The 25,285-nt window shown below is 43.8% G+C and overlaps 1 protein-coding gene across 5 annotated transcripts in view; it reads right to left on the bottom strand.

The window, feature by feature from the left end:
* ANO2 (anoctamin 2) overlaps window positions 1-25,285 on the bottom strand; it is a 339,770-nt gene that overhangs the window by 12,698 nt on the left and 301,787 nt on the right. For all 5 annotated transcript variants that reach the window (XM_040462871.1, XM_040462873.1, XM_040462872.1 and 2 more), the window contains 3 exons: window positions 19,304-19,449; window positions 458-610; window positions 44-96 (listed from right to left, as the gene is read on the bottom strand). In XM_040462871.1, the coding sequence (XP_040318805.1) occupies window positions 44-96; window positions 458-610; window positions 19,304-19,449 (352 nt within the window). The remainder of the gene's footprint in view (window positions 1-43; window positions 97-457; window positions 611-19,303; window positions 19,450-25,285) is intronic.

Genomic DNA, 25,285 nt, shown 5'->3' with positions numbered 1-25,285 from the left:
AGCCCTTACCACAGGGCTAGGGTGTCACGAATTTAACACTTACGTTGCTGATAACAGAGAACTTGCCGATCCCGGAGAGAATGTCAAACCAAATCCCTGTAAGACAGAAAGAAGGGCATCTGGCTCATTCCCACCCTTGGCCCGGTGACAACAAGGCTGCAACTCAGGGTGATGCTCCACAGACACATTACCAGTGGAGGTTTGCCAGGTCCCCCAGAAATGGGCTTGCCTACAAAGCCTTAGGTGTCCCCCTCCACCATCTGGAAAGCAGGGGGACAAGTAGGGGTGGATAAAGGTCTCCCAGAGCCTGAGGATATGAGGATGAGGACCTCCAAGGGCTTCCCCCAGCCCTCTTGATTCCAGACGTGGTGTGATGGTGGTGGCAGGTCATGGCAGGGAGACTGAGGGGACAGACAGAGGCAGAGGGCCTGCCATGGTCTCTAAGCAGGGGACATACCAATATCTTTGGTTCTCACGGCATCTGGCCGTCTCAGCTCAGTCACAAACTTCTTTGCATCAAGCCGCACTTCAATGACATTGTTGAGAAGGGCAAACACAGGTGCCAGAGGGAAGGAGGCCACAAAGAGGGTGACAAAGCCAAACTGGATGACTACGAGAGAGAAGAGGAGGAGAAGCATCGCTGGGAAGAAGTAAGAGCTACATAAATTTTGCCTTGCAGCTATGGTCCCTTGGCTTTTTCTTATGGGGTCTCTTTCCCACCTTGATCTCCCAGGCTCCCTTTTTCTCCTGCCCACAGTCATGGGTGTTTCTCTCTCAGTATCTGCAGGCCCACCAGCCAAGGCTGTCACCCAGGAGCAAAGCTCTGCATTAGGCACAGTGAGAAGACGTGAGAAAAGGAATCTCTCCTTTCCATCACTCTATGTCCAGTCACTAATCCTGATCCTCTAACTCACAGGTTGACCACCTTTCTCAGCAAGCGTCCAGAGAGTAAATATTTTTGTATTTGCAGGCCACATAGTCTTGTCACAATGACTTAACTCAGCCATTGTAGAGTGAAAGCAGCTAGAGACAAAACGTAGACAAATGGGCTTCCAATAAAACTTTATTTACAAAGGCAGTACGTAAACTGAGCTGGATTTGGCCCATGGGACATAGTTTGCCATCCCCTGATGTAACATAAAAAAAAATCACCTCCCAAATTTGGCCTCTTCTTTCCATACCCATAGTCCCTGCCTTTATTTAGAAAGTTTATTCATTCATCACACATTTATTGAGAGCTCACTGAGGGTCAGGCACCTTGCCCAGTATTTAAGGAGGCGAAGGTCTGGTCCTACTTTCAGGGAGCTGGGTGTTAAAGCAGAAGAGAGAAATGTACACAAAGATGTGCTGCAAGATTTTATGTGTGCCAAGAGAGCGTCCATATCAAACACCTAAGCTTAGTCCTGAAAGGTGGGCCTGGATTAAAGAGAGCATCCCAAGCCATGGAAGCAGTGTGAGCAAAGGAAAGGAGGCAGCTTGTGCCAATCAGATGGCCATGTGGAGCCCAGCTCCTCATCCCTTCCACCTGGACAATTTCAAGAGCCTCCTAACTGCTTCCCTTGTCACCAGTCTTCCCAGAACCTCCAGCAGTCTGATCCTGTCACTTACCTCCTCCCGAAAATGTCTGCTGGCTCCCTTGTGTTCACTGGATATAGGCCAAATTACTCATGTTGGGATGCAGGTACCTTATAATCTGCTCCCGACCACCCTCCAGCCCTGTCTCTCAACATCTCCCCCCAGCCATCATGCCTGTGGCTTCTGGCACTGAGCTTCTGCCCCTCCGGATCCTCTCTGATCCTGTCAGGTGCTCCTATACACTTGTGGACAAGCACTCGTTCACCAGCTAGCAATGTCCATGCACCCTCGAGACAGTTCAAATACCATCTCTTTGGAGAAGCCTGCTCCTCCTGCTCTATCCTCGCGCCACCACCTTTGTGCCTGCCTCTGTTACGGCCATTGTCATGTACTGTTGTGATTGATCTACTCACATGTCTTCCTTTCCCACTAGACAGGCAAGGGCTCCGTCCAACCCTAGGGGCTCAGCACCCACAGTCCTGAGCCCCAGGAAAACCAGTCTAATAGGACACCCATACATACCAAGGGCAAGTTATTTACTTTTCTGTGTCTTAGTAACTTCAACTATAAATTGAGGATGATAATACCCACCTAGGTTGTCACAAAGGTAAATGATACTGTACAAATAAAGCGCTTAGAACAATGTCTGGCACCTAATAATTGTTCAGTAATATGACCTGTTACGTATATTTTTACTCTTGTTGGAATAAATATCAATACTTACAGATGGCTGCCATGTATATTGCACACTTACATGTTAAACAGACACAAACTTTTTTTAAAAAATGTTTATTTATTTATTCTTGAGAGAGAGAGAACACAAGCAGGCAAGGAGCCGAAAGAGAGAGAGGGAAACAGAATCTGAAGCAGGCTCCAGGCTCTGAGCTGTCAGCGCAGATCGTGGAACAGGGCTCGAACCCACGAACTGGAGATCATGACCTGAGCTTAAGTAGGACGCTTAACCGACTGAGCCACCCAGGTGCCCCTAGACAGACACAAATTTAAGCACTGAGAGTCAGGAGGCCTAACCTCTAGCCCTGGATATGTTTCTCACTAGCCGTATGTCTCTGGGCAATTTACTCTGTTTCAATGGACTTCAGTATCTCCATTGATAAATTCCGAAGAGACTGGCTTAAATTCCTTTCAGGTCTGATTTGTAACGATGCTGTCGTTCTCATTCTCTCAGACAAGCTTCAAGATTCTAGACTATCCAAATAAAGAATTAAAAACAGGATCCAAACTAAAAAAATAATAAAAAAAGAAAAAAATAAATGTTCACAGAGGGATATGCCTAAACTCGGTCAAAGTTTCGAGAAAGAAAACATGCGTGGAACTTCACCCAGCACAACTGCTTTTGATTTGGCAGCCTGATCGGACCCACAGTTGTGGTTTATTGCTCTTGCTGATACAAGTCTGTCACTTCCATGGCCCTTGATGCCCAGTGGATTCTCAGCTGGCCCGGGGAGACCGGCAGGTGCCATTTGGTGGCAAGATGCAGCAGAAGGCTCGGATTTGTTAAGGTTGGGCCCTTGGAAGGATGACTGCCAAGCTGGCTGGCCAAAGGGGTTGGGGTGGTGGGGAGGGAAAGAGAAATCTTCAAAAACAAGCTCTGGGAGCCAGTTCAGAATGCAGGGTCTATGGCATCTTTTAAATCAGGCTTTGCTGAGGAATTCACTTTAGAGTTGGGGGTGGGGGTGGGGGCAGAGAGAGTGGAATTAACAAGGAAAGCAAAACAGATGTTAGACTAGTTTTCTAAAACCTGTAAAATGCATGTCTGTATTTAAGTGCATATATATGAACCTGTCTTTATTTATGGACTTCTAAATTGGTCTTCTTGATTCTAATGAGCTCAGTTCTACAGGGCAAATGTTCTTCGTCTTGTAAGTGACTTCCTCTCACAGAACTGTGTAAACTCTCCAAAGCCCCAACAAGGGCCAGGCAAGGAGACTGACAGGAAAAGGAAGGGGCAGGTTACTTCTGAGTGACTATAAATGTAGACAGCCTGCCCTCACCATACTCCTAGCAGCGGCACTACACATCCAGTGTCTTCTGGCTATAGGAAAACAGGACTCTCTACTTACTCTCCTTTCCTTCACGTCATCTCCAGAGGCAGATATGAGACCTCTCCCAGGGGTTGCCCTGACAGTTTGCTTTCTTACCTTCATAAGCTCTCCAGACACACAGGCTCCCTTCGATTTCTCTTCTGTTGGCACAAAGGACTGCCAGTGGCAGCTCAGTGCTATCAGTGCCCATGAATTACCTCAAGTCCATGATATGGTTCTTGTCTTTCTCCTTGCCATGTAAGCCTGTGTGTCCGGCACTGGATAGCCTCAAGAGGTTGGGCTCAGCACAGGCCAGTGTTACCTGGGGTACTTAGGCTGAGAGGAGCCACTCTCTGTAGATGCTCCATTTCTGCAGGTGCTGCCTGCTTGGATGGGGCATACTACACATATCTAGGAATCAACCCAAAGAGGCAGAAACAAATAGGAAGCTTTGGTTTATCTCGGGGAGAAAAAAATATATCAAACTATAGCCTTCTAGCATACAAATTCCAAATCCAAGACTTTCTTTTTAGTCAAAGGCCTAACTGCTGTATCAGATGGGTGTCCTTCTGGGTTCACTTCAGAGGACACGATGATACCGGCCTTCACCAACACCAAGATTTGCTTCTAAAAACAGCCAGCCTCCACTGAGAGAAGAACAACGCCAGGAACCCTCAGTGCACTACATAATAGAAGCCAGCTTGGCTTGACCAATAACAGATTAAACCTGGCCAAGCCAATTACGGAGGAATCCATAAGTTGATTTTCAACTAAATCTTTACAAAGCCTGTGTGAAGTGCTCCAGAAATGCTGAGCTGGAAGCAGAAAGATTGGAAACATTCCGAGGCCCAAACTCCATCAGTTTTCTCATCTCAGTCTCTAGGACCTTTTAAAATAACCACCAGCCCTATACTATCTAGTGCTGGAGACAATTAAAATCTTGGCCTTGGTTACCTGGGCTTAGGTTAAAATAACAAGGAGGAGTGTATTAAATTAAACAAGATGGCTTCCAGCAAGGACATTCTAGGACAATGTGCTTAAAGAAGAAAAATAGTACATTAGGTAGAATAGATTGGCCAGGATTGGTGGAAAAGCTCTTGATGGAACATAGTTTTTACTCATTTATTTAAAATTCTTCAGTGAAAATATCCACCCTCCCCTTACACATGTGCACATGTGTACACACACACACACACACACACACACACACACACACACAGATCCTTGTCATGGCATTCAAAACCCTTTGTGATCTAACCCTAATTTATTTTTACAGTCACATCTCCTCACCCATACTCTGTGCTCAGCGTTAACACTTAGCTGGTATGCTTGAAGACCAACTTTGCCTGCTTTCCAACCATTTCAAAACCATTTGTACTTCTTCAAACTCACCATGTTTTCCATGTCTCTGAGCCTTCGTACATCTTAATTATCCTTCTCTTCTTGTCTGCTGAATGAACCACCATCTACATTTCAGATCCAACTCACATCTAACCTTCTCTATGGAGACTCTCCTACACCCCAGTCCTACCTCCTCACCCACCTCCTCACTCCATAAAGTCTTGTTCTATTTGTCTGTCTAACTTGCTCTCTAGATGGGAAACCCCTTGAGACTATGGCCATATCTGATTCGTTTCTGAGTCCCCACAATTTTGTGTGGTGCCTATCCCACAACAGATGTTCAGAGATTATTTATTTCATAAATACAAACTTCCCTTTCTTACCAGCTGTAAACACAAAACAGATACAAAAAGAGGCAGCTTCTAAACTGTGGGAATGGAAGTCACTGCACTTAGTGATGGTGAGGTGAGATGGGGCATAAATGCTAACACCTCCACACAGCAGTTTTTAGTGCTATAAACTTGCACAGGGAACTTTGAGGAAAGTGGTGTAAAACCAGTCAGTTAGGAGAGTCTAAATCTAATGAAAATAATTATAGCATTTTCCCCCCTCAACTCTTGATAGCTTAGTAAAAGCAACACAGTCTGCTTAAGGGGATTAAAACCTGGGGGCTTGAGAATTTTCCCTTTTATGAACCACTAACAAGAAGCAATGCAAGGAAATTATCGAGGGACACACTGATGTGAGCTTGTCTTCTCACTCAGGAAGCAGTTACTAAGGGTACGTAAGGGTACGTCATCACTGTTGATTTCATCAGCCCCTATTTCAAGGCTGCAACCCAGTGATGCCCTCCTCCTGAGGGCAAGGGAAGCCAACTGTGCTCAGCACTGAGAGTATCTGTTGTAAAAAAGAATTGCAAATGTTGGCTGATGATTAAATAGAAAGAGATGCTGAGAAGGGCGTGAGCTGGTTCCTCAGCCTGGGCCTGTACTGCTTAGGAAAACAGTTAAAAGCCCTGAAAGAATATAAGAAGGTTCTCAATGCCCATCATTCACCATTCATTCACCCATCCAGCAATCATTTATTGAGCACATTCTATACATTGGGCACCATGTTTGTTGCTAGGAAACAAAGATGAACAGATTACTATGTCATCCTTCCAAGAGCTCACAGTATGCAGTGGAGAAGCTGGCCATGAAAACAAATGCTGCTGGTGTCACAGAGTTGAACTCTAATGGCAGCATTAATAGAGCACCAGGGCAGGAATAACTCACATTCACCAGCAGATCCATGAAGGCTTCACAGATTCACAACCACTGGGCTTGACTTGAAGAACAAAGTAAAAGAGGCATTTGAGGGGCGCCTGGGTGGCGCAGTCGGTTAAGCGCCCGACTTCAGCCAGGTCACGATCTCACGGTCCGTGAGTTCGAGCCCCGCGTCAGGCTCTGGGCTGATGGCTCAGAGCCTGGACCCTGTTTCCGATTCTGTGTCTCCCTCTCTCTCTGCCCCTCCCCCGTTCATGCTCTGTCTCTCTCTGTCCCAAAAATAAATAAAAAAACGTTGAAAAAAAAATTTTTTTTTTAAAAATTAAAAAAATAAATAAATAAAATAAAATAAAAGAGGCATTTGAAGGTTGGCTATACGGTTGGTAGTTAAGATCTATCCTGAAAATCCACAGATCCGGGGCGTCTGGGTGGCTCAGTCGGTTAAGCGTCCAACTTCAGCTCAGGTCATGATCTCACGGTTGGTGAGTTCAAGCCCCACATCGGGCTCTGTGCTGACAGCTCAGAGGCTGGAACCTACTTGGATTCTGTGTCTCCCTCTCTCTCTTTGCTCCTTCCCCACTCACACTGTCTCTCTCTCTCTCTCTCTCTCTCTCTCTCTCAAAAATAAATAAACATTAAAAAATTGTTCAAAAAAAAAAGAAAATCCACAGATCCAAGTTTACAAATGAACTACTTAGGAAATAAAGACAGTCAGTGGAATTCCTTTGCAGTATGTATGGAGTCACTTGGGGTTTATACAATGGATCAGGCTCAATTCAGAAACTCTGGAAGTCATAACAGGAAGGAACAGGTTTGAAGCAACAGCTTAAATATTAAGAGTTTACTGCATACAAATCAATGCAACATTGGGGCAGATCAGCAAGGCATATTTTCTTTTCTTTGTGATTAAGGGAGACCCAATACCCACTTTGCCCTCACCCCCACACAAATTCTGAAATACTAGTTTCTTCAGATGGGGAAAGAAGATCCAGTGACTTTTGAGAGTCCTGCTCTTCAACAATTCAGAGTCTAGCTATAACAGCAGAACTCTGGGTGATAGTATGATGCAGACCAGTCCATTAGCAGCTCTCTTCCCTCCTTGGGAGCAGAGGCTAGGGTCAAGGGAGCCTTCAGAGATGAAGTGTGCTGACGACCACAGAAAAGGGCAGGAGAATGTGACTCTCAGCCACAGGGGGCTTAAAGGCCTGGACACTATGGTCTTCTGGAAAAAATCTGCCCATTGTTCCCCTTCCATATCCTTTAAGCAAAACTCCAAGCGCTCAGACTTCATGGAGCTTCAACCAACATTTCTTAAACATCTACCATGTGTAGGCACCATGCTCTCTGGTTCATAAAATAATATTTAGCGTCAAGTATTATTATTGTTTCCATTTTTCAAGTAAGAAAACTGAGTCTCAGATGAAATAATTTTCCCAGGGCCACATACCTAGCAATTGAGGAAGATGGGAAACAAAGATAGTTTCTGATGCCAACATAATTCAATATCCTTTCCTCACACAAAAATGTAAATATTGGGCCCTGTGTCCACTCTCACATCTCTTAGGTTTCCTTTATTGGATCTTCTCCAATCTGATTTCTAATATTCTTGTCAGACAACGAACCAGCATCTGTGCTGATATTTTCACTCTCCAAAGCACCTTCACTCACATGTCTTGTATGACTGGTGCACTAGAGCTGTCCCTGCTGTTGTCCGTGTCATTACTCCTGTCTGGCCTGAATTTGTGCCCCCTCAAAAAACTGACATCAGTGGACCTAGTTCAGCATCTTAAAACAAGAGAGAACTGAGTTGGTGAGATCTACTGATTTATTTCTGATTTTCAAAGAACAGCCTGGTGAATTTCCAATAAATGTTTATTGTGAACAAATGAATGACCTGGCTTACTCATGCTTGTTTACTTTATTCACCTACAAAACGGGAATGTGAAGGCCGGTTACTTATTCCTTCCTCTCATCCATCCATCCATCCATCCATCCATCCGTCAATCCTCCCATATACCTATTTGGGCCATGGTAACACAGTCAGTGAGGCAGAAGGGCAATGAAACTAGGCATGATTGGAAAGAAGTTCCCAAGCAACAAATGATTAAGAACGTTTTTCCTTTATTCTTTTCCCCTTTCATCTTCCCAAAGGGCTGTAAAAAAGTCAACAAAAGGAACACATAGTGAGGTTTATGGAATTTTAGAAAAAAGGAAGTGACAGAGAAAGGAGGGAGAAACAAATATGCAAACTCTAAGGACCTATTATGGGGCCACAGCTGAGCAACAGAGTTCACTCTGAGCTTCCTGGGTGTTCCAGAAAGAAGAGAAATGATAAAGTGATGGTGTTCTCCATAAGTTTTAACCTTAAAGACTGCCTTCCATTCATTCATTCACTCATTTCATAAGCGCTGACTGGGCATCTTCTGTTCACCAGAAGCCTTCTGTAGTACACTTAGGGGTATCATATCCAAATATACTCTTGTCTTTTCTCTTAAGTATGTATGGAGAGAGGGACTCCTAGTACAGAAAGTGACAAGCAATGTACACTTCAAAGAGAGAGAGAGAGAGAGAGAGAGAGAGACATGAACTGTGACTCACCCTACTTCCCAGAAATACTGGAATGAGACCCTGGATACTGCCTGAACTATGTTTAAATGCCATTTGGAGAAGATGGCAGGTGCCTGATTATCCAGTGAGATGACTCAGTTTGTATAAACAGGATGGTTCAGGGAAAGGAATTTCCTGATTCTCTGAGCCATTGCCTCGTAGCACACAATCTTGGAGTTCTGTGACAAAATGACCGAGCTTCAGTGCTGATGCTTGTACAGATACTCTGGAATATTTCATCACTTACAGCTAAGGCACCCCTGGGACTAGTTTTATATATCCAGCCCGTTAGAAACTTGGAAATTACCCAGTGTGGTCTCTATTATCCATGACCAAAGAATATCAGAATATGGAAGGGATCCTGGGTGTCACCAAAGTCACTGCTCTATTGGAAGCTTTCTACTCTTTCTTTAGTAAGGGGCTACCTTTACCTGGTCATTTCCAGGGGAGGATACTCAGGGAGGTATGGAGCCAGCTCTTTCCATTGCTTGTTATTCTCTGTCTCAGTTGCAAGTCACTGAGACTTCGGGCCATTTGTTACAAAGCTTTATCATAGCTGTAGCTGACTATTACATAGAATATTTTGCCTGAAGTACCCAGATGATTAAACAAGTCTACCAATTTGTATGGCCTTAGGAAGCCTGCCTTTGGGAGGATACCATTCCCTAATCATAAGCACTTGAAAATAAGGATTCTTGGCCCCTGGTTGGGGGAAGTCAGGGGTAGATTGTGCCAGCTAAATCAACACAGCCAGAGGGGCTGGAGAGCTCTGATGAACAATGATGTCTGTGGAGTCCAACTGTCACTCTGTCTTCAAGGTCCACACTACAGAATCACCTCTTTCATTCTATATTCCTCTTCTTTCCTTTTCAAACACTCATTGAGGACCTACTGTATGCCAGGCCCGGTGGTTAGGTGCTATGAATGAATAAAACACAAATCCTGACCTCAAGAAGCTCCCTTCACAGTTTCATGAATATGAACATAGGCCACTGGTCTTCAATTGTATCACTTATTTATCTGATAAACTGGTAATAAACTTGATCGAGAGATTCTTTGGGAACTTATAGAATTAAATTTGGGCCCACGTTCTTATGCCAAAGCTACTCTACACAAGTGGAACTATGGCAAGTAACAGAGAACTAACGTTGCCTGCAGCCTTAAAGCAACTCAGGAATTTCCTCCCATTGGCCCTGAGGAAAACTCCACAATGGGGCTGTGAGGGGCCTGTGGCCAAAAAGCTTTGAAGCCCCATTTTGGGGTTGGGGACAGTGATGATTAATGTCACAGCCTGCTCCTGGGCCAGCATTCTTTCCTCCCCTCAGAGATGGGGGTGGGCGACTACCCTTGAAGTCCTTTTTAGTAAGCTCTTCAGGAAAAGGGTTTGATATTGGAGATTCCCTCGAAAGCTTGCTGTTCCCCTCACAGGTTTCTCCAGTTTAATCCCTCACTCTCAGGTTTCTCTTTGTCTGGGGCTGGCCCATCCCCACCACCAGTGCCGCCCAGAGGTAGCTCCCTACCGCCAGTGCCCCCTCCACAGGCTGACTCTCAGCAACCCCCCCATGCCACCCCCCAACAACTCCCAGCTTCCCCTTCACCTCATGGCCCCTCCCCCATGCCTGCTGGGCCCCGGTTCCAGTTCAATTTAGAAAAATGTAAATATAATACATCTCTCTCTGCTGCCTCCCTCAACTGATGACGTGCCTCACCATTACAACTGACAGGCTCAGAGTGGGCTCAGCGCACTTCCTGTCTGCATGGGTGGTCCTGGGGATCATGGGGAAGGAAGCCGACAGCTGAGAGCGGGGCCAGGGATCACCATGTCAGGCACACCAGAGGGAGTGGGCAGCTTTGGTTTCACTGCTCTCATTTTTGTTCAAAGCCCAAGACAAGGGCCTTTCTGGAATTAGGAGGTCTAGCCCATTGGGAAGGAAGAAGGATACCTCACCCTACCCCTATTCCTCCCCTAACGCCCAAGTTCCCATAAGTCCTCATGAAAGTCTCTTACACAATGATCCAGGAAGGGGCTCTGGCTTTCAGTCCCACTAACGGGTCTGTGGGGCAACCTGAGGCAACTTGCATCACTCCCTGGGCCTCTTGGCTTCAAGGTACACTGTCTAAGACGGATATGTGAACTGGGATGCCAGCACTGGAAGAGACCCTGGAGGTTACCTGGTCCAGCGGTTTGAAACTCTTTATTCTTGTCAAGACACTCAGTGAAAAATGATTACGTGCACCATTCACTTCCATTGGAGTGGCCAGGTTTTGTGCATGCTGAAACTTTCCTTGCTCTCTCATTCAAAAATAATCTAGAAATGTGAGAAAGTGAGGGTGATGTTGCCTCTGCTTTACCTTATATTTTTAAACTATATTATCAGTAGGAGCACCTAGGTTGTGATATATTACACATTTGGTTGTGACTGCAGACCAGTGGGTCAGGTCTCTGCAAGGAAAAACTCACCATCTGGTCTAATTCCCTCTAATGTGAAGGAGGAAAGTGAGGTTCAGAGAGATGATAGGAGGTGCTCAAGGTCACACGTGCACTTAAAGGCAGAACTGGATTCACATCCACTTCTCACCAGACACCCTGGGAAGTTGGGAAGGAGAGAGATTGCTTGCTCTGTCCTACAGTGATCATCTGAAGAGAAAAGCAGGCTTCATTCTGAAGACAAAGGTGCAGAGAAATCAGAAGCAGTGATATGATCACCACCACCAAAGCTTAATTATCCACAGAGATGGCAGAAACTATCGCCTCCAACAAGGTTTTGACATTTGTGGACTTGGATCTTCTCTCTAGGAAAGCTTTCCCAGGGCTGCTACCTATGAGCAGCATGGAAGGGTTCATATTACGCCTTCTCTTATTTCCTTGGCTTACTCACTGGAAAGGAGTACATAATAGGCCTGGGCTGGGGGAGGGGAGAAGGCTAAAGCAAAGGGGAGGAGGGGGAGGGGAGACAGGAAAGGAGGAGGAGGGCAGAGAAAGAGAAATAGGGAAAACCCCCAATTCTTGGTAATCCACTCAATGGATTATCAGCCCATTAATACGTGAGAACTGACAGCAGCATTGCTAGAAGTAAGTTGTTTCAGCCTAGATAAGAGAAAGGCAGAGCCAGATAAGTGATACCCTCCTGTTCAGTCACTCCTTTACAGGGTTTTTTGGTGTGTTCTCAGTGCCCATGCTGTGTGCAAGGCCCTGTGGCTCCAGGAACCTACCACCTAGGAAATCAGTTACCAAGAAGTATCAGAGGCATTACTGTCTTAGGAGGCAGCTTGTCTGAAATCCTGGGGTGGGAGTAGGGACAGCTAAAATCCTGAGGCATGGGAGAGGAGGGGAGGGGAAAGAGGAGCAGGAAGGGAGGGGGATGGGAGGGAAGCTGTTTTGGGCAGGAGGTGACAGCAGAGTAAGAAGGCAAAGGGGATTCCAGGGCAGGGAAGAAGGAATGAAATGAAGGCTATGAGTGATAAATTGTCTGTTGGGGTCCATTTTGGCTGGACCCAAGAATATGTAAGAGGGCCTAGGGTTAAATACACCGAAACAATGTCCCACGAATGCCTTAGGAAAGATATGGGAACCCTGGAAGTTTTAGAACAATGGATGGCAAGACCAATGCTAACCTTCGTAAGAAGAAACAGGGCAGTGGAGAGATGGCGGTGGTTGTAAGGGGCTGTGTTGAGGGTGTGGCAGGAAAAAAACTACTAGGTGTAGGAGATTAAGAGGCTGAGCAGAAGCAGCAGCCTCCAGAGATATCCCAGAGGAAAGATGGGAGCCTGGATGGGAGGTGTGTGGAGACAGAAGAGTGAATGAGCAGCGATGTTGAGATTTCTCAGCTAGGGGCCTGGAGGGAGGGGGAACCATACGAGTGGTTGGGAAGGCAGGAAATGGTCACACAGGAGCTGAGTCTCTGGACAGAAGAGCTGAGAAATGTCTCCCCTGGGATAGATTCTCCTCCTGGCCTGTCTGTTGTCTCAAAACAAGCCTGAGGTAGTGGGTGGGAGATGAGTCTCTTGTTTCTAGGCCAGAGTTTGTTCTGCCTCAGTACATGGGTTCCAAACCCAAGGAAGTTTGGTCAGTTGGCAATTACGAGCCGGAACAAAGAAGAGAATGGATAATTCTCTGTAATACACCTCTGCTCCATCAAATGGAAGCTTGAAAGGGCTAGCCTCTCTGAAGAAAGCACAGTCAGCTGCATTGTGTGTGTGTGTGTGTGTGTGTGTGTGTGTGTGTGTGTGACAACAAGGCCCTTTCATGTAACCTTCTGCCCCTGTCACTCTGCCGCTAGACCCTGAGGTCCTGGGGGGCCCGGGGCCCACTTACTGCCTCTGTGCCCCCAGTGCCTGGCACAGGTCCTGGAGCAGCAATGCTCCTGGGGACAGCCGAGGAGGGGGCACCGAAGAGGGAAGACGTGAAATCTGAGTTGAGCTTAAATCCAAGTCTGAGGGAGAGCATTCCACTCTGTCCATTTTGGCTAATGACTTGATCCCTGAAGGCAAAGGAACAAATTAAAGCCAGAAGTGACTTTTCTTTAAGGGAAGCCCTGATAATAAACGTGGTTCACTTCGGTCTTGGGAGATGAAAATTGCTGCATATAAAAAATATATATAAATATGTCCACGGTGAAAAGGGAGGCCAGCCCAAATATCGTGGGATAGAAAGAAGCGGGGCCTCTATTTCTCTGCCACTGAAGGAAGGGAGCTAAAGTGCCATTCATTCAAGACACATTTTATTGAGGTCTTACTTACTACATTCCAGGAATTGTGCCAAGTGGTGAGACTAGGGAGGGATAAGGGGGCCCCTGCCCCCACAAACTCACATTTTTTCCTCTACCAAAGCAGGTGTAGGAGAAGGGAGGAGCCATTGATGGAAGAAACTGCTTCCAAGAGACAGGTTAGAGCTTGAGCAACTCAGCAAGAACTTGCTGCAGGCAGGTGAACTAGCACAGGCAAACCCAGCCCTGGTGGTGGCAGATAAGCAGGTGCGCATGTGCAGAGCCAGCGTGAGGAGCGCGAGGATGCTCTTACAAGCTATACGTGCAGGACACTGGAACTTTCACTTAAGGGAACTCTATCACGTTGAAGGATTTGACATACAAAAGAGAACATGCTCTGGACTGTACCTTAGCAAAGCCATTTTAAAAAGGAAATGGGAAAGAGGGAAAAAGGAGGCAGGGGACAAGTTAGGACACATTTGGAGTCATGCAAAGGAGGTGGGTACTTGCCATTATAAAATAAGTAAGTCAAGGAGATGAAAAGTACAGCATAGGGAACACAGTCAATAATAAAAAAAGAAGTGGAAGAAGAAGAAAAAGGAGGAAGGGCAAGGGCTTGAGTGGGGATGCAAAATTCTTAGCAGAGGCAAAGCCAGTGAGGGAAGGAGCCATGAATATAAAAGGCCCTGGATCATACTGATCCTCTCCTCAGCAGGCGTTGATGCGAAGCCAGACAGGAATCTTGGAGAAGAAGACAAGGTCTGTGCCAATGCAGTGATGCTCCTTCTGAACCCAGAAGTTCAAGTCTGCAATTTCAGGAGGGCGCTGCAATCTTTGGGACCTACCCCATGCGTTTCCACCTGCTGGATGACTCTTACAAGTCTTGGTGGACAGCCCTTGGCCCTCCAAAGTCATGACCTGGCCTTCACTCCAAATGAATGAGTAAGTAAATATCCAAGCTCAATGCACCTCCCTTTCTACTAAAGTTTGACAGGATGTAAACTCATGACCAAGAAAAATGAGGTTTCCTCTAACAACTATGTGAACGACAGAAAAAATTCATTTTGTCACCCACATTAACGGCCTAGGGGATAGGCCTATTTAAGAAGCTGAAGGAAGGCTCTAGGGGGATAATTGAATTCCTGAGTCAGGAAGACAATAGTGATTATTTTTTAGAAGACTGGAGGAACAAAAGTTTGCGGGTTTTAGATAAACAGATGACAAAAGGAGCCCATTTGCGATGCCAGACTTGACAAGGAGAACCCTAAGGGCTTAGATTCTCTGAAAAGACAAACATCTTGGAGTGTTTACCTCTCAGACTTCTGAGTGTGATTTTTAGATTTGCCTTGGAGTCTGGTACCCACAGTCTTTCAACATTACTGCCCAACCCTATACTAATGGGTCAATACATTGAGGGCTCACTACATTGAGGGCTTTAAGTTGTTTTTAGTCAATTCCTAGATTAAAGGGAAAGAAATTGGACTCTTGACAAGAACAGTGGCAGCTCATATCCATAGACAGCCTAAGTGGACCAAGCACTGTTTTTTAACTATGTTTTATATTCATTACCTACTTCTCAGAACCATCCTGTAAGGTAGGTGCTATTATCATCAAATCTACTTTCCAGATGGGGAAACTGAGCCTGGCTGACTTTATACATCAGCCCAGAGTCATGTAACTAGCCATAGCAGGCCTGGGACTGGAAGCCTCGTGGTTTGACTCCAGAGCCCACCCCTACCCTCACTTAGCCTATGTTGCTAAATGGTGTAATGTTTGGTAAAGTTTAGTCTGCAGTCCAGTCTTTGATTGTACATGGGAACAAATATTCTCTTCACAAGGGTCAAGAGTATATTCCAGAGACAAAAGGAATAAAAGGACTCTAAGTCAGAAACATAGCTCTTGCACCTATATAAACTATGAAATAAAATAATCACATCTTTGAAGTGGCTGACAGCTTGGCAAAATGGCCTAAAGAATGCTGGGAGTGAGTTTCTGTGGAACCCAGCTTGGAAAACCCATGTGTGATTCGTGCTTCCTCCTCTAGAGAAGCCTGAATCAGTATCAACTGCATTGTTGACTGAATCAATATCATCCTGAACTGTTGAAGGCTCTGTCCTGGTTTCCAAACTTGTTCCTCCCTTTATAGGTTTAATACATATCTGATGAATGAAATAATGAATGAATGAGTGAATGAGTGCACCTGTGTTTCTTCTTCCTTCCTTAGTCTTTCTTACTACCTCCCTTCCACACTTGCTGCCTATCTCCTCAAGGGAAACAGAGTCACAGCACTGGCTAAGATTTTACAACTGCTCCCTACAGCCTGATGTGAAACGCAAATTTGTCTCATCTTCAGACAAATTAATGCACCAGGTCTTTATCTAAGCCCTATCTGCCCAAAAACCACCATTTGCTATGTCAATACTTACTCGTGGCCAGGAGACTCTTTGAACTTGCGAGTCCTTTTCCTTGGAATGCTCTCCCTTACTCTTATCATTAATATGTAGACTCTCAGAACCAGAAGGGACCTCAGGAATCAAGCCCAACCTCCTACCTACAGCTGGAAATCGCTTCAAAACATCCTTGACCCACCCACAATCAACCAAGCCCCACTTTGAAAATGATCCTTCATTTGCCACTTAAAGTTGTTAAAAGCTTACCTCTGTTAAGAAAACTTCCCTCACTAATTAAGAAATCATTCATTCATTTACTCATATTTGTTTATCAGACACACTGAGTGTCTGTTATATGCCAGGAAATGTGCTGGGTCATGGAGACCATGAAGATGAATAAGCCATGATTCCTACACACTGTTCTCTAGAATCTAATAGTCTGGGTCTGCAGAACAGATATGTGACCAGTATTATCATAATTCTGGAAGATACACCATCAGTGTGTGTACCTATATGTAATGGGACAGAAAGGCAAATAATTAATGATTCCTCTCAGGAGGAACGGGGCTTGATCTAGGGAGACTTCACAGGGAAAGCCCCATGAAAAGCTAACTTTTGAAGGAGGAGAAGTCTGGAATATTCAAATCAACAAAGTGGAATGAGGTGGCCACAGGGGGCTGAGCATCTCAAACTTACTGTGCACTGATAATTCCTTCATATCACATTACTTCAGGCTACTAAATAATTTGTATTCACTGGAAGAGTATTTTGTACACTGCCTGTGGCTCGGTGAATTGGTCTAATCCTTTTAGAAAGCAATACATAAAATAAATAAATAAATCAAGAACTATACAATGGCCGTAACTTAGATCTAGTAATCACATCTGTGGGACTCTACCTTGAGGAAATCATTAGCAAATATGGAAAGGATTATATGCATGGAGATAATATATATTAGATTACCAAAATAGGGGAAGAATCAGAAAGTGAGTCTCCAATGTGTTTCACTGGAAAATCAGCAAATGAACTACAGTACATTTATTAGAGGGGGTCATTTATTATGCAGCTCTTAGTTTTGGATATTATATGACAACTTGGAAATATTTATTCATCTAATGCTAACTGGAAAACAGCAACAAATTTGTGTATGTGATCACAACTTTATTTTAAAAATCATATACATAACAAAAAGGGTCTAAGAAGAAATGGCACCGAAATGCTAGTAAACATCGGGCTGAAATGAGGTAAGTCTGGGAGACATGTTCCCTTCTTTTTTCTATTTTCAAGCCTTCTGTTATATGGCTGTTTTGTTCCCTTATAACCTGTAAGGAGTTTTGTGTGGGCGCGCACGCGCGTGTGTGTGGGTGTGCGTTTTGTTTAATCTACAGAATGAATTTCACTCTCTACAATCGTGGTATAAACTTCTTCCAGAAGCCACTAAATCTTCTAGTTCTTGCTGTTTTTTCCCCTCTTCTCATTACTTTGTAAAGTGCCCACGTCTGAACACATAGTGGATGTCCATTCAGTGATAAGGTGGCTGACAAAGTTCAGCCTATATCCCTGCACGTGGCTTTTCTAGGGTTCAAGACCATTAAGAGAATCAGCAATACTTGACAAACCCGGCTTTTATATGTGTTAGATGTTCTTCTAAGCACTTTTCAGATACTAATTCATTAAATACAACAATCCTATGAGGTAGATATTATTATTAATATCTTTTTTTTTTTTTTTTTTTTTTACAGCTAAAGCAAACTGACACACATAAAAAGTTAGCCACTTTCCCAAAACTGTCCAAATACTTGGGTCACAGAGCCAGGATTTGAACCCAGAGAGTAGAGCTCAAGTGTCTCTGCTCTTAAGGATTCAAAAGAGGAACCTTTGAAAGAGCCAGCTATCTAGACAGACAGGTAGACAGGCCAGGAAGACCTACATGGATAGCTGGGTGGTGGGGTAGGGGAGTAATGTTGGAGGGTGGGGGTTGGGAGCCATATTTAATGTAAACCCCTTCCCAAATGGAAGCCTCAGCTTCTGGCAGCAATTTCTGTTTGATAGGATGGCAGACATTGAGTGGCATCTGGAGTATGAGTGATCACCTCTGTGTAAAAACCTGGCTCAGTGCTGGAGAGGGATCAGATAGTACTTAGATAAAGGAAAAAGCATAAGGGAGCTACATATTTCCATAAACTGTGTCTTGATATTTTCCTACCCTATAGCTCCCAAAGCAGATATAACTGTTTCTCTTCTGATAAGTTTGTTTAGATTATAAAGTACAAATTTTTCCTGGAATTTTAGATACCTCAGAACTAGAACAGACATTTTATGGCCATCTAATCTAGACCCTGTCCATCCCTCTACCCTTAACATACATACACACATTCTTATAAACAGAAGAGGAGAAATATCCACTAGAAATAACAAGCAAGGGACCCAGTGCACAAAAAGGTATCTGTGACCCCCCCTATTGCGAGTGATTAACCAAAGGAGGCAGGAGCCATTATGCAAACACAATGACAGGTCCAATGACAAAGTTCCAAGTGATTCTTCTGATGGGTCCCACTGATGTTTCTTCATATACATTCTGGATTGAATAAATGTTTAGATGATATGGCTGACCTCTTGGTCCTATGTTTTTAATTCATTAGTTTCAAATCTTATGAAGAGGCTTCTCAAATATCTACCCCAATGAAAGGTCAGGATTATTCACAAGAAACCAAGAGTCTGAAGGCAGCTTATCTAAGTTGGGACATTTATCATGGAGATTTCATGGCTTCCAAACCACATCTGAAATGACTGTGTTCTACCAGCCTGTACTACCCGCACTCCTACTTTCAAGCCTTATCCAAGAACAAGGAGAGGCTCTCTCACTGGAAATATACCTCTCATCCCCTACACAAAACATCCCAACTTTTTAAGAGAAAATCTGACATGTTACCCAGCCCCACTTGAGTAGAGTAGGGGACTCTTCTATATTCTCCACGTTAAAGATGCTATGTGTCCTTACTCTTCCTAATGACAATCTATTCTTAAATTTCAGACTTCACTATTTCCTTTTCAGCTTTATCAATGCCAGAAACCATGGCAAAATACCTGAGACCAAACTTCCCATATCATAGATGAGGAGAGGAAGCCCAAGAAGAAAAGGATATTACCCTAGTGTCAAGGTGGTGACAGAGTTGCTCTCGGTTCTCATTCCAGGACTCCTTTTGCCCTACCCTCCCTCAACTTCCATGTGGCACTGAAGGTGACACTGTGTAGCCATGAAGCCCAGGAGGAAGCAGAGACTGCCCCAGTCATTTCCCTACCCTCTTCCCTAGCCCTTTTTGCAGACCCCTTGTGTGAACCTGCCCCCAGTAAAAGGAAAGATAATAGGATCTTACTCATCTCCATGTACTCTGGAGTCAGTCCAGTGTATGGCTCCAAGCTGTAGTCTAGGTCCCACTGCTCTGGATTCTTTGAGTGGGCAGAGTCAGTTTCTCCAGGTTCTGTCTCATCTTTCAGCTTCCGAAATAGTTTCTTTAGTTTCCTGGAAAAGAAATGGACCAGTCACTAAAAGCCTTTGGAAGACAGAGTTAGTTATACAGACAGAAGGAGGAGAAAAACTAAGGCTTTTTGACACTGCAGTTATCTCTGCTCCAAGGACACACAGAAGGACACTAAAAAGACTACTTTTCTCTTAAAGACAACCTGGGGTTTTTCAACAGGATAAGGAAAGGTTCCCCCCAAAAAGGGTCAGGTTTCTTCAAAATCAAAGAAACCGAATTCTTCCTACTGTTTGATGAGCAGCAAAAGAGTTGGCCCTTCTTGCCAAATGCTGAGATCATCCTATTGTCTAACAGGTGATCTATCCACCCTCTTCATGGGGAAGAGAGGATGCCCAGAAAGTACTAGAAAGATGCTTTCCTCCAAGCTCAAACATTTTCAGGTCTTAATAACATAAACAGTACCATATTTTTCATTAAATCCAAACTAAATGTTGTCAACTACTCTTATGGGTTGAAGTGAGTCCCCCAAGATTCACCTGTTGAAGCACTAATCCCAGATGTGCCTGCATTTGACTACAGGGCTTTTAGTAGGTAATTAAGATTAAGTGAGGTCATAAAGCTGGGGTATTAATCCAATAGGACTGGTAGCTTTATAAGAAAAGGAAGAGACAGTGATCTTTCTCTCTCCACCATGTGAGGAAGGACACAGTAAGAAGATGGTTATTGCAAGCCAAGAAGAGGGCCCTCATTAGAAACCAAACTCTACCAATTCTTGATCTTCGACTTTCCAGCATCCAGAACTGTGAGAAATAAATTCCTGTTGTTTATGCCACCCAGTCTATGATATTTTGTTATGGAAGCCCAAGGAGACTAAGTCAACCAAGATAATAATGGCCCAGCCTCTCAGTGCTTGGATGAGAATTGAGTGAAACAATGTCTATATGATCCTTAGCATAATATCTGGACATAGTAAGCATTCAATAGGTAATTAATATTTTTATTTTTAATATTAAATGCTAAAATATGCCTGAGGATATGGTCTTTTCATACTTCCCATTAATGCACAATCATAGGGAATGAAATTAGGTAAAGGAACAAGGTGCCAATTCTGCTAATCAATCTAAGAGAAAGTTTCTAGGAGATAGTTGGGAGGAGAATAGTAGAACAGTCAGAATCATAGACTTGAAAAGTTAAAGGGATTTTGAAGTCCATGCTCCATTCAATGCAGGAATTCCCCCCACATTCCCTACACAAGATGATTTAACCCCTGTGTTTCCAGAAGAACATTCTCAATATCATTAGGTATAGCATTCAATTGTTAGAAAGTGCTTCTCACAGTTAGTGGAAATCTAATGGTTCAAAACAAGGTTTTGATCAGTGTCTTGTCTACTACCATTTGTCATCAAGAAGATGTAGTATAGTAGTGTAGTGTAGTGGGTAGAAGTCTGATCTTTGATGTCAGAAAATAATTGTTTAAAACCCAGTTTCACAACTCACCAGCTATATTTTCTTGGTCAAGCTATTAAAACTCCGTAAGATTTAATTTTCTTATCTATGAGAAAATAAATATCAGCTACCCCATAGGGTCAGTTAAGGAGATAATCTCTGTAACATGCTTAGCTTAGGGCTTGGTACATGCTAAGAGCTCAATAAATATATTTACCCTTGTCCCTGTCATCACCGTCATCATTATCACCATCACCATCACAGAAGGATTTAAAGAATGAGTTGAGATCCACAGAAGCCACAGTAAAATACAGTATTTCATAATAAAAGAGCAAGCAAGAATTCTGTGATAATAAGAAATTGAGAAAAATCTAGGTGAAGCCTAAAGATTCTGAAGCCAAATAGTTTGGACTGGCTGAGACCCTGTCTGTAGGTCAGGGCAAAAGGAGAAGTGAAGAAAAAAAATGAAAGAGAGAAAAAAAGAAAAAGAAAAAAGAGAGAAGGAGGGAAGGATGGAGGAAGGGACGGTCTGGAATCAGAACTAAAATTGAGACTTTTCCTCCAGATAGCAGTAATCAGAAAACGTGGCCAAATTTTTAGTAAAGAATAATCAGTGGTTTTAATTAAATATGGAAAATGGAGCACATGTATATATCTCTTTTCTGAAACGCGACTAAAATGATAGCGAATGAATTTTAGAATGAACAAAACCACAAGGTTAAAAAAAACAGTCATGAATACAGCAGTGTATAAGAGATGTTAATAAATATCTTAGAAGACAGACAGTGGATAAAGGGGTTAGCAAAGCTGTGATGGCTGAACACCAAGTGCCTGCAGTGAAAAGCAGCAGAAAAAAAAAGCAAGCCCTCTCATGCTGGAATCTCAAAAAGGTTCAGAAGTTTTAGGCACTAGGTACTGCTAATGGCAGGCAATAGTGATTAGTCAAGGCACTGCTTAAGGAGGAAGAGTAGACCCTAGTGTCTCTGCCCAACCATATTGCCCAGGTGACTGACTACCACTTCTCCCACAGGAGGATTAAGAAGTTTATTAATTAATCAGCAGGATTAAGAAGTTTATTCAGAGGAAAAAATGAACTGGGGAAATTACAGATCTGAAATGAGTCCAATAAAATGATTGGAAGTAAAAAAATCAATAAACTCACAGAAAAAAATAGAAAAGAAATAAATAGACAATAGGAAAGAAAAGATAAGACAATAGGAAAGAAAAAATAGAAAAGAAAATAAATAGACAATAGGAAAGAAAAAATAAGCAACTCCAACATTTAATCAGAAAGAGAAGACAGAGAAAATGGCGAGGAAAGCATAAAGAAATGTAAGAAAATGTCCAGAGCTGAAAGATATGCATTTTCTGATTGGAAGGACCTACTCAGCATAATGATGAAAAAAAGGACTTCCACCAAAGCCCATCACCATGAGATTTCACAACTCTAGGAACAATGAACATGATTCTAAAAGCTTCCATGACTAGAGAGACAAACAGATTCTCTAAAAATTATTTGGAACAAAAAGATATTAGAATTCTCAACATCAGTCCTTGACATTAGAAAGCCCCAGGGAAATTTATTAATATTGAGAAGGCAAATGATTTTTAGCAAGGGATTTTATACCTAGCCAAAGTATACATCAAGTGCAAAGGCAGAAGAAAAAATGTAAAACATGCCTTTAAAAACAAGGTTTTTAAAAAAATATGCATGCATCCACTCTTGTGAAGTTCCTAGAGAATGAATTTCACCAACCAATGATATAAAACAAGAAAGGTAACAATGGAATCCAGCAAACAAGAAATTACAGAAAAAGGAAGTGCTAGATCTAACTGGGATTCACAGCTATATAGAAGGTTCAGTGAATAGTTTTGGTTTGAACAGGAGAATGAAGATTCCCAGAGGATGGTCTCCAAGAAAAAACAAGACATCTGATGTGTTAAATGAGGCCATATAGCTGGGAAAATGGACACTTAAGTACTGCCAATAATGTGTAGTAAGTATCATGAAGGGAGAAATTTAGGTAATTATGACAAAATAAAACAAAGAAAACTAACCTGACCTGAAGCAGGGGATGTTTTCCCCAAGGAAGAGATGCATAAACCAACTAAATGATAAAAGATGGCAGAAGCATAGGAAAGGGAGAGTGGCATGATGGGTGAAGATGTGTTCTAGGCAGAGGAGATCATCTGTGCAGCGGCCAAAGGCAAATATGAGAACAGCTCAGAGAAGGGACTGAATGGAGTTCCACATGCTCGGAGCATGGAGTAGGAGAGGAAAAGTGAGGAAAGAGAAGAGCAAGAAGGCAGCACAAGTCTATGGCATGGAAAGTTAGCCATATTAGGCAGTGGCCCAGCTGACAGATTATGGCAGCAGAGTCCAGGGTAATTGCAGTGGACATGAGAAGGAGGAGGCAGACTGAGACAGGCTCAGGAAGCAGACTTAAGCAGCTGTGGTGACCTGTACGTGGGAAAGAGAGGAACCAAGGACCATTTTGGGGTCTTCAGGCTTGCGTGTGGATGGTGGTACAGTTTGCTGCGACAAGGAACACTAGAGAAGAGGCCCTTTTGATGAGGGGGAGGCAGGCGTGTCAAGGCAGAGGATCCCACAGGACAAGTAAGTAGGGATGTCTAGTAAGCATTTTATACATGGGTCTAGAGCCCTGAAAACAGATTTGGGTGGAAGCTAACAATAATGAGAATCATCCTGGAGAGAGCAACCAAAACCATAGCAATGAGCCCCACCTGTGGATGGAGTACAGGGAAGGAATACCAACAGTCCAGGGATGGGGAGAGGGAGAGGAGCTTTCCAAGGGCAGGAAAGCAGAAGTCACAGGAACAGAAGGCCAACTGCTAGACCATGTAGCAAAGAAGGGAAGGGCAGAAGGGGAGCTTCAGGAATGACACTGCAGTCACTGTGTAATACACTGTGGGCACGTCGAAGACGATGAGGGGAAAAACAACCCACAAGTAATTCTTATGAACCCTTCCTTCCCAGAAGCTGCCCTTCTGGAGATCTCAGTGGCCATTAAAAAAATTAATAAAGAAGGTCCCTCAAGAATAGGATTTAACAGGAATCCTGCAAATTGTATACCATACAGATGGGCTGTTTGGAAAACTTCAGATTACGATTCCGGCTGTACGATGCACTCACTCGTTAAAATAACTCCTTTGATGTTACCCCCTTGTCCTTTTCATCTGCTCTGCTATTTTTCCGTCCCTTTTTAATGACAGGTCCAAGAAACTGTCTGGAAGGCTTGGAGCCTTTCCTTTGCTTGTGCCCCATGGGCTCATCCCAAGACCATGGTGATTGTCTGTCACACCTTAGGCCTTCCCACTGCAGGAATCTGGGGCCTAGGCAGCTCCGTATGCCTCGAGCCTCATTAAAGAAGGCAGGACTAAGCCCTAAATGAGCCAAACAAGATGAACACAGCAACCTCTGAGCTATGATTCCTCTCCTTGACACCTGACAAGGTTCAAATTTGTTCCTTAAACTTCTGATTCATGGCCAGATTCCACTGTCTTTGAGAACACAGACCTCCTTTGCCTGTGATGGCTTTAAAGAGAGACTGTTTTATGTCTTGAAATGTAATATTTATCACATTTACTGAAAAAAAAAGCATAAAGTTTATAGAATCTTACTGGCCATGTCCAGGGTACATTACAACTATTTGGGGATGTGATCTGGTGTTTTTAGTAAGAATAGGGATGGGGGGACATTTTGCTAGTGGAAGTATTGATCTACTTGCTCTCAGACTTTGCCCAGGAAAGAATTTGGCATTTGGAAAAGGTAGGCATTTTACCTTTTATTAAAAAAAAAAAAAAAAAAAAAAAACACCCATCTTTCTGAATGATAAAAGGCTCATTTCCAGCTTTCCTTCAAGGAAGACTGGAACTAAGTTTGAGAGAAAATTATAGTGAGAAGTTAGGATGTGGGGTGGCACGTTTTAGGGGCACCATCTGATTCATACCAAAAGTCTATATTGCACAAACACATATGGGAAAGGCAGGGTGTGGGGGGCAGCAGTGAGGGAACAGAAACCCCCGATAGGGGACTCAGGTAATAAATAGCACAAGATCAGATTCTGCCATACCGCCCACCATGTCTGAAGTCATCTCAGATGGAGCTGCCGATGAGCATTGTTCTGGGGCCTGTAATGTTTAAAACCATCCAGTTCCTCTCTGGAAAGCATCTGTCACAACTGTGTCAGGCCCCAGGAGCCTGGGGTTGCTAAGTGGGGATAGTTCAAGGCCAGATCACGCAACCCAGTTTTATTTATTATCATGTCTTCAATTAGTCACAGAGCTGCCTTTAAAGAGCCTAGTGCCCCCAGTTTTATGGCCTCCCTTTGAAGCACTTTGTGTTTCCATCCCCAGGGTCTCTGAATCAGGCCTAGCCAAGGTGGGACTGCTGCCGTCTGGTGGAAGGTG

Source organism: Herpailurus yagouaroundi, unplaced genomic scaffold (assembly GCF_014898765.1).
Source record: "Herpailurus yagouaroundi ecotype Mexico unplaced genomic scaffold, PumYag 355, whole genome shotgun sequence".
Taxonomy (NCBI): Eukaryota; Metazoa; Chordata; class Mammalia; order Carnivora; family Felidae; genus Herpailurus; species Herpailurus yagouaroundi.
Note: the sequence above shows the minus strand (reverse complement) of the source record. Positions and strands in the feature narration are given on the sequence as shown.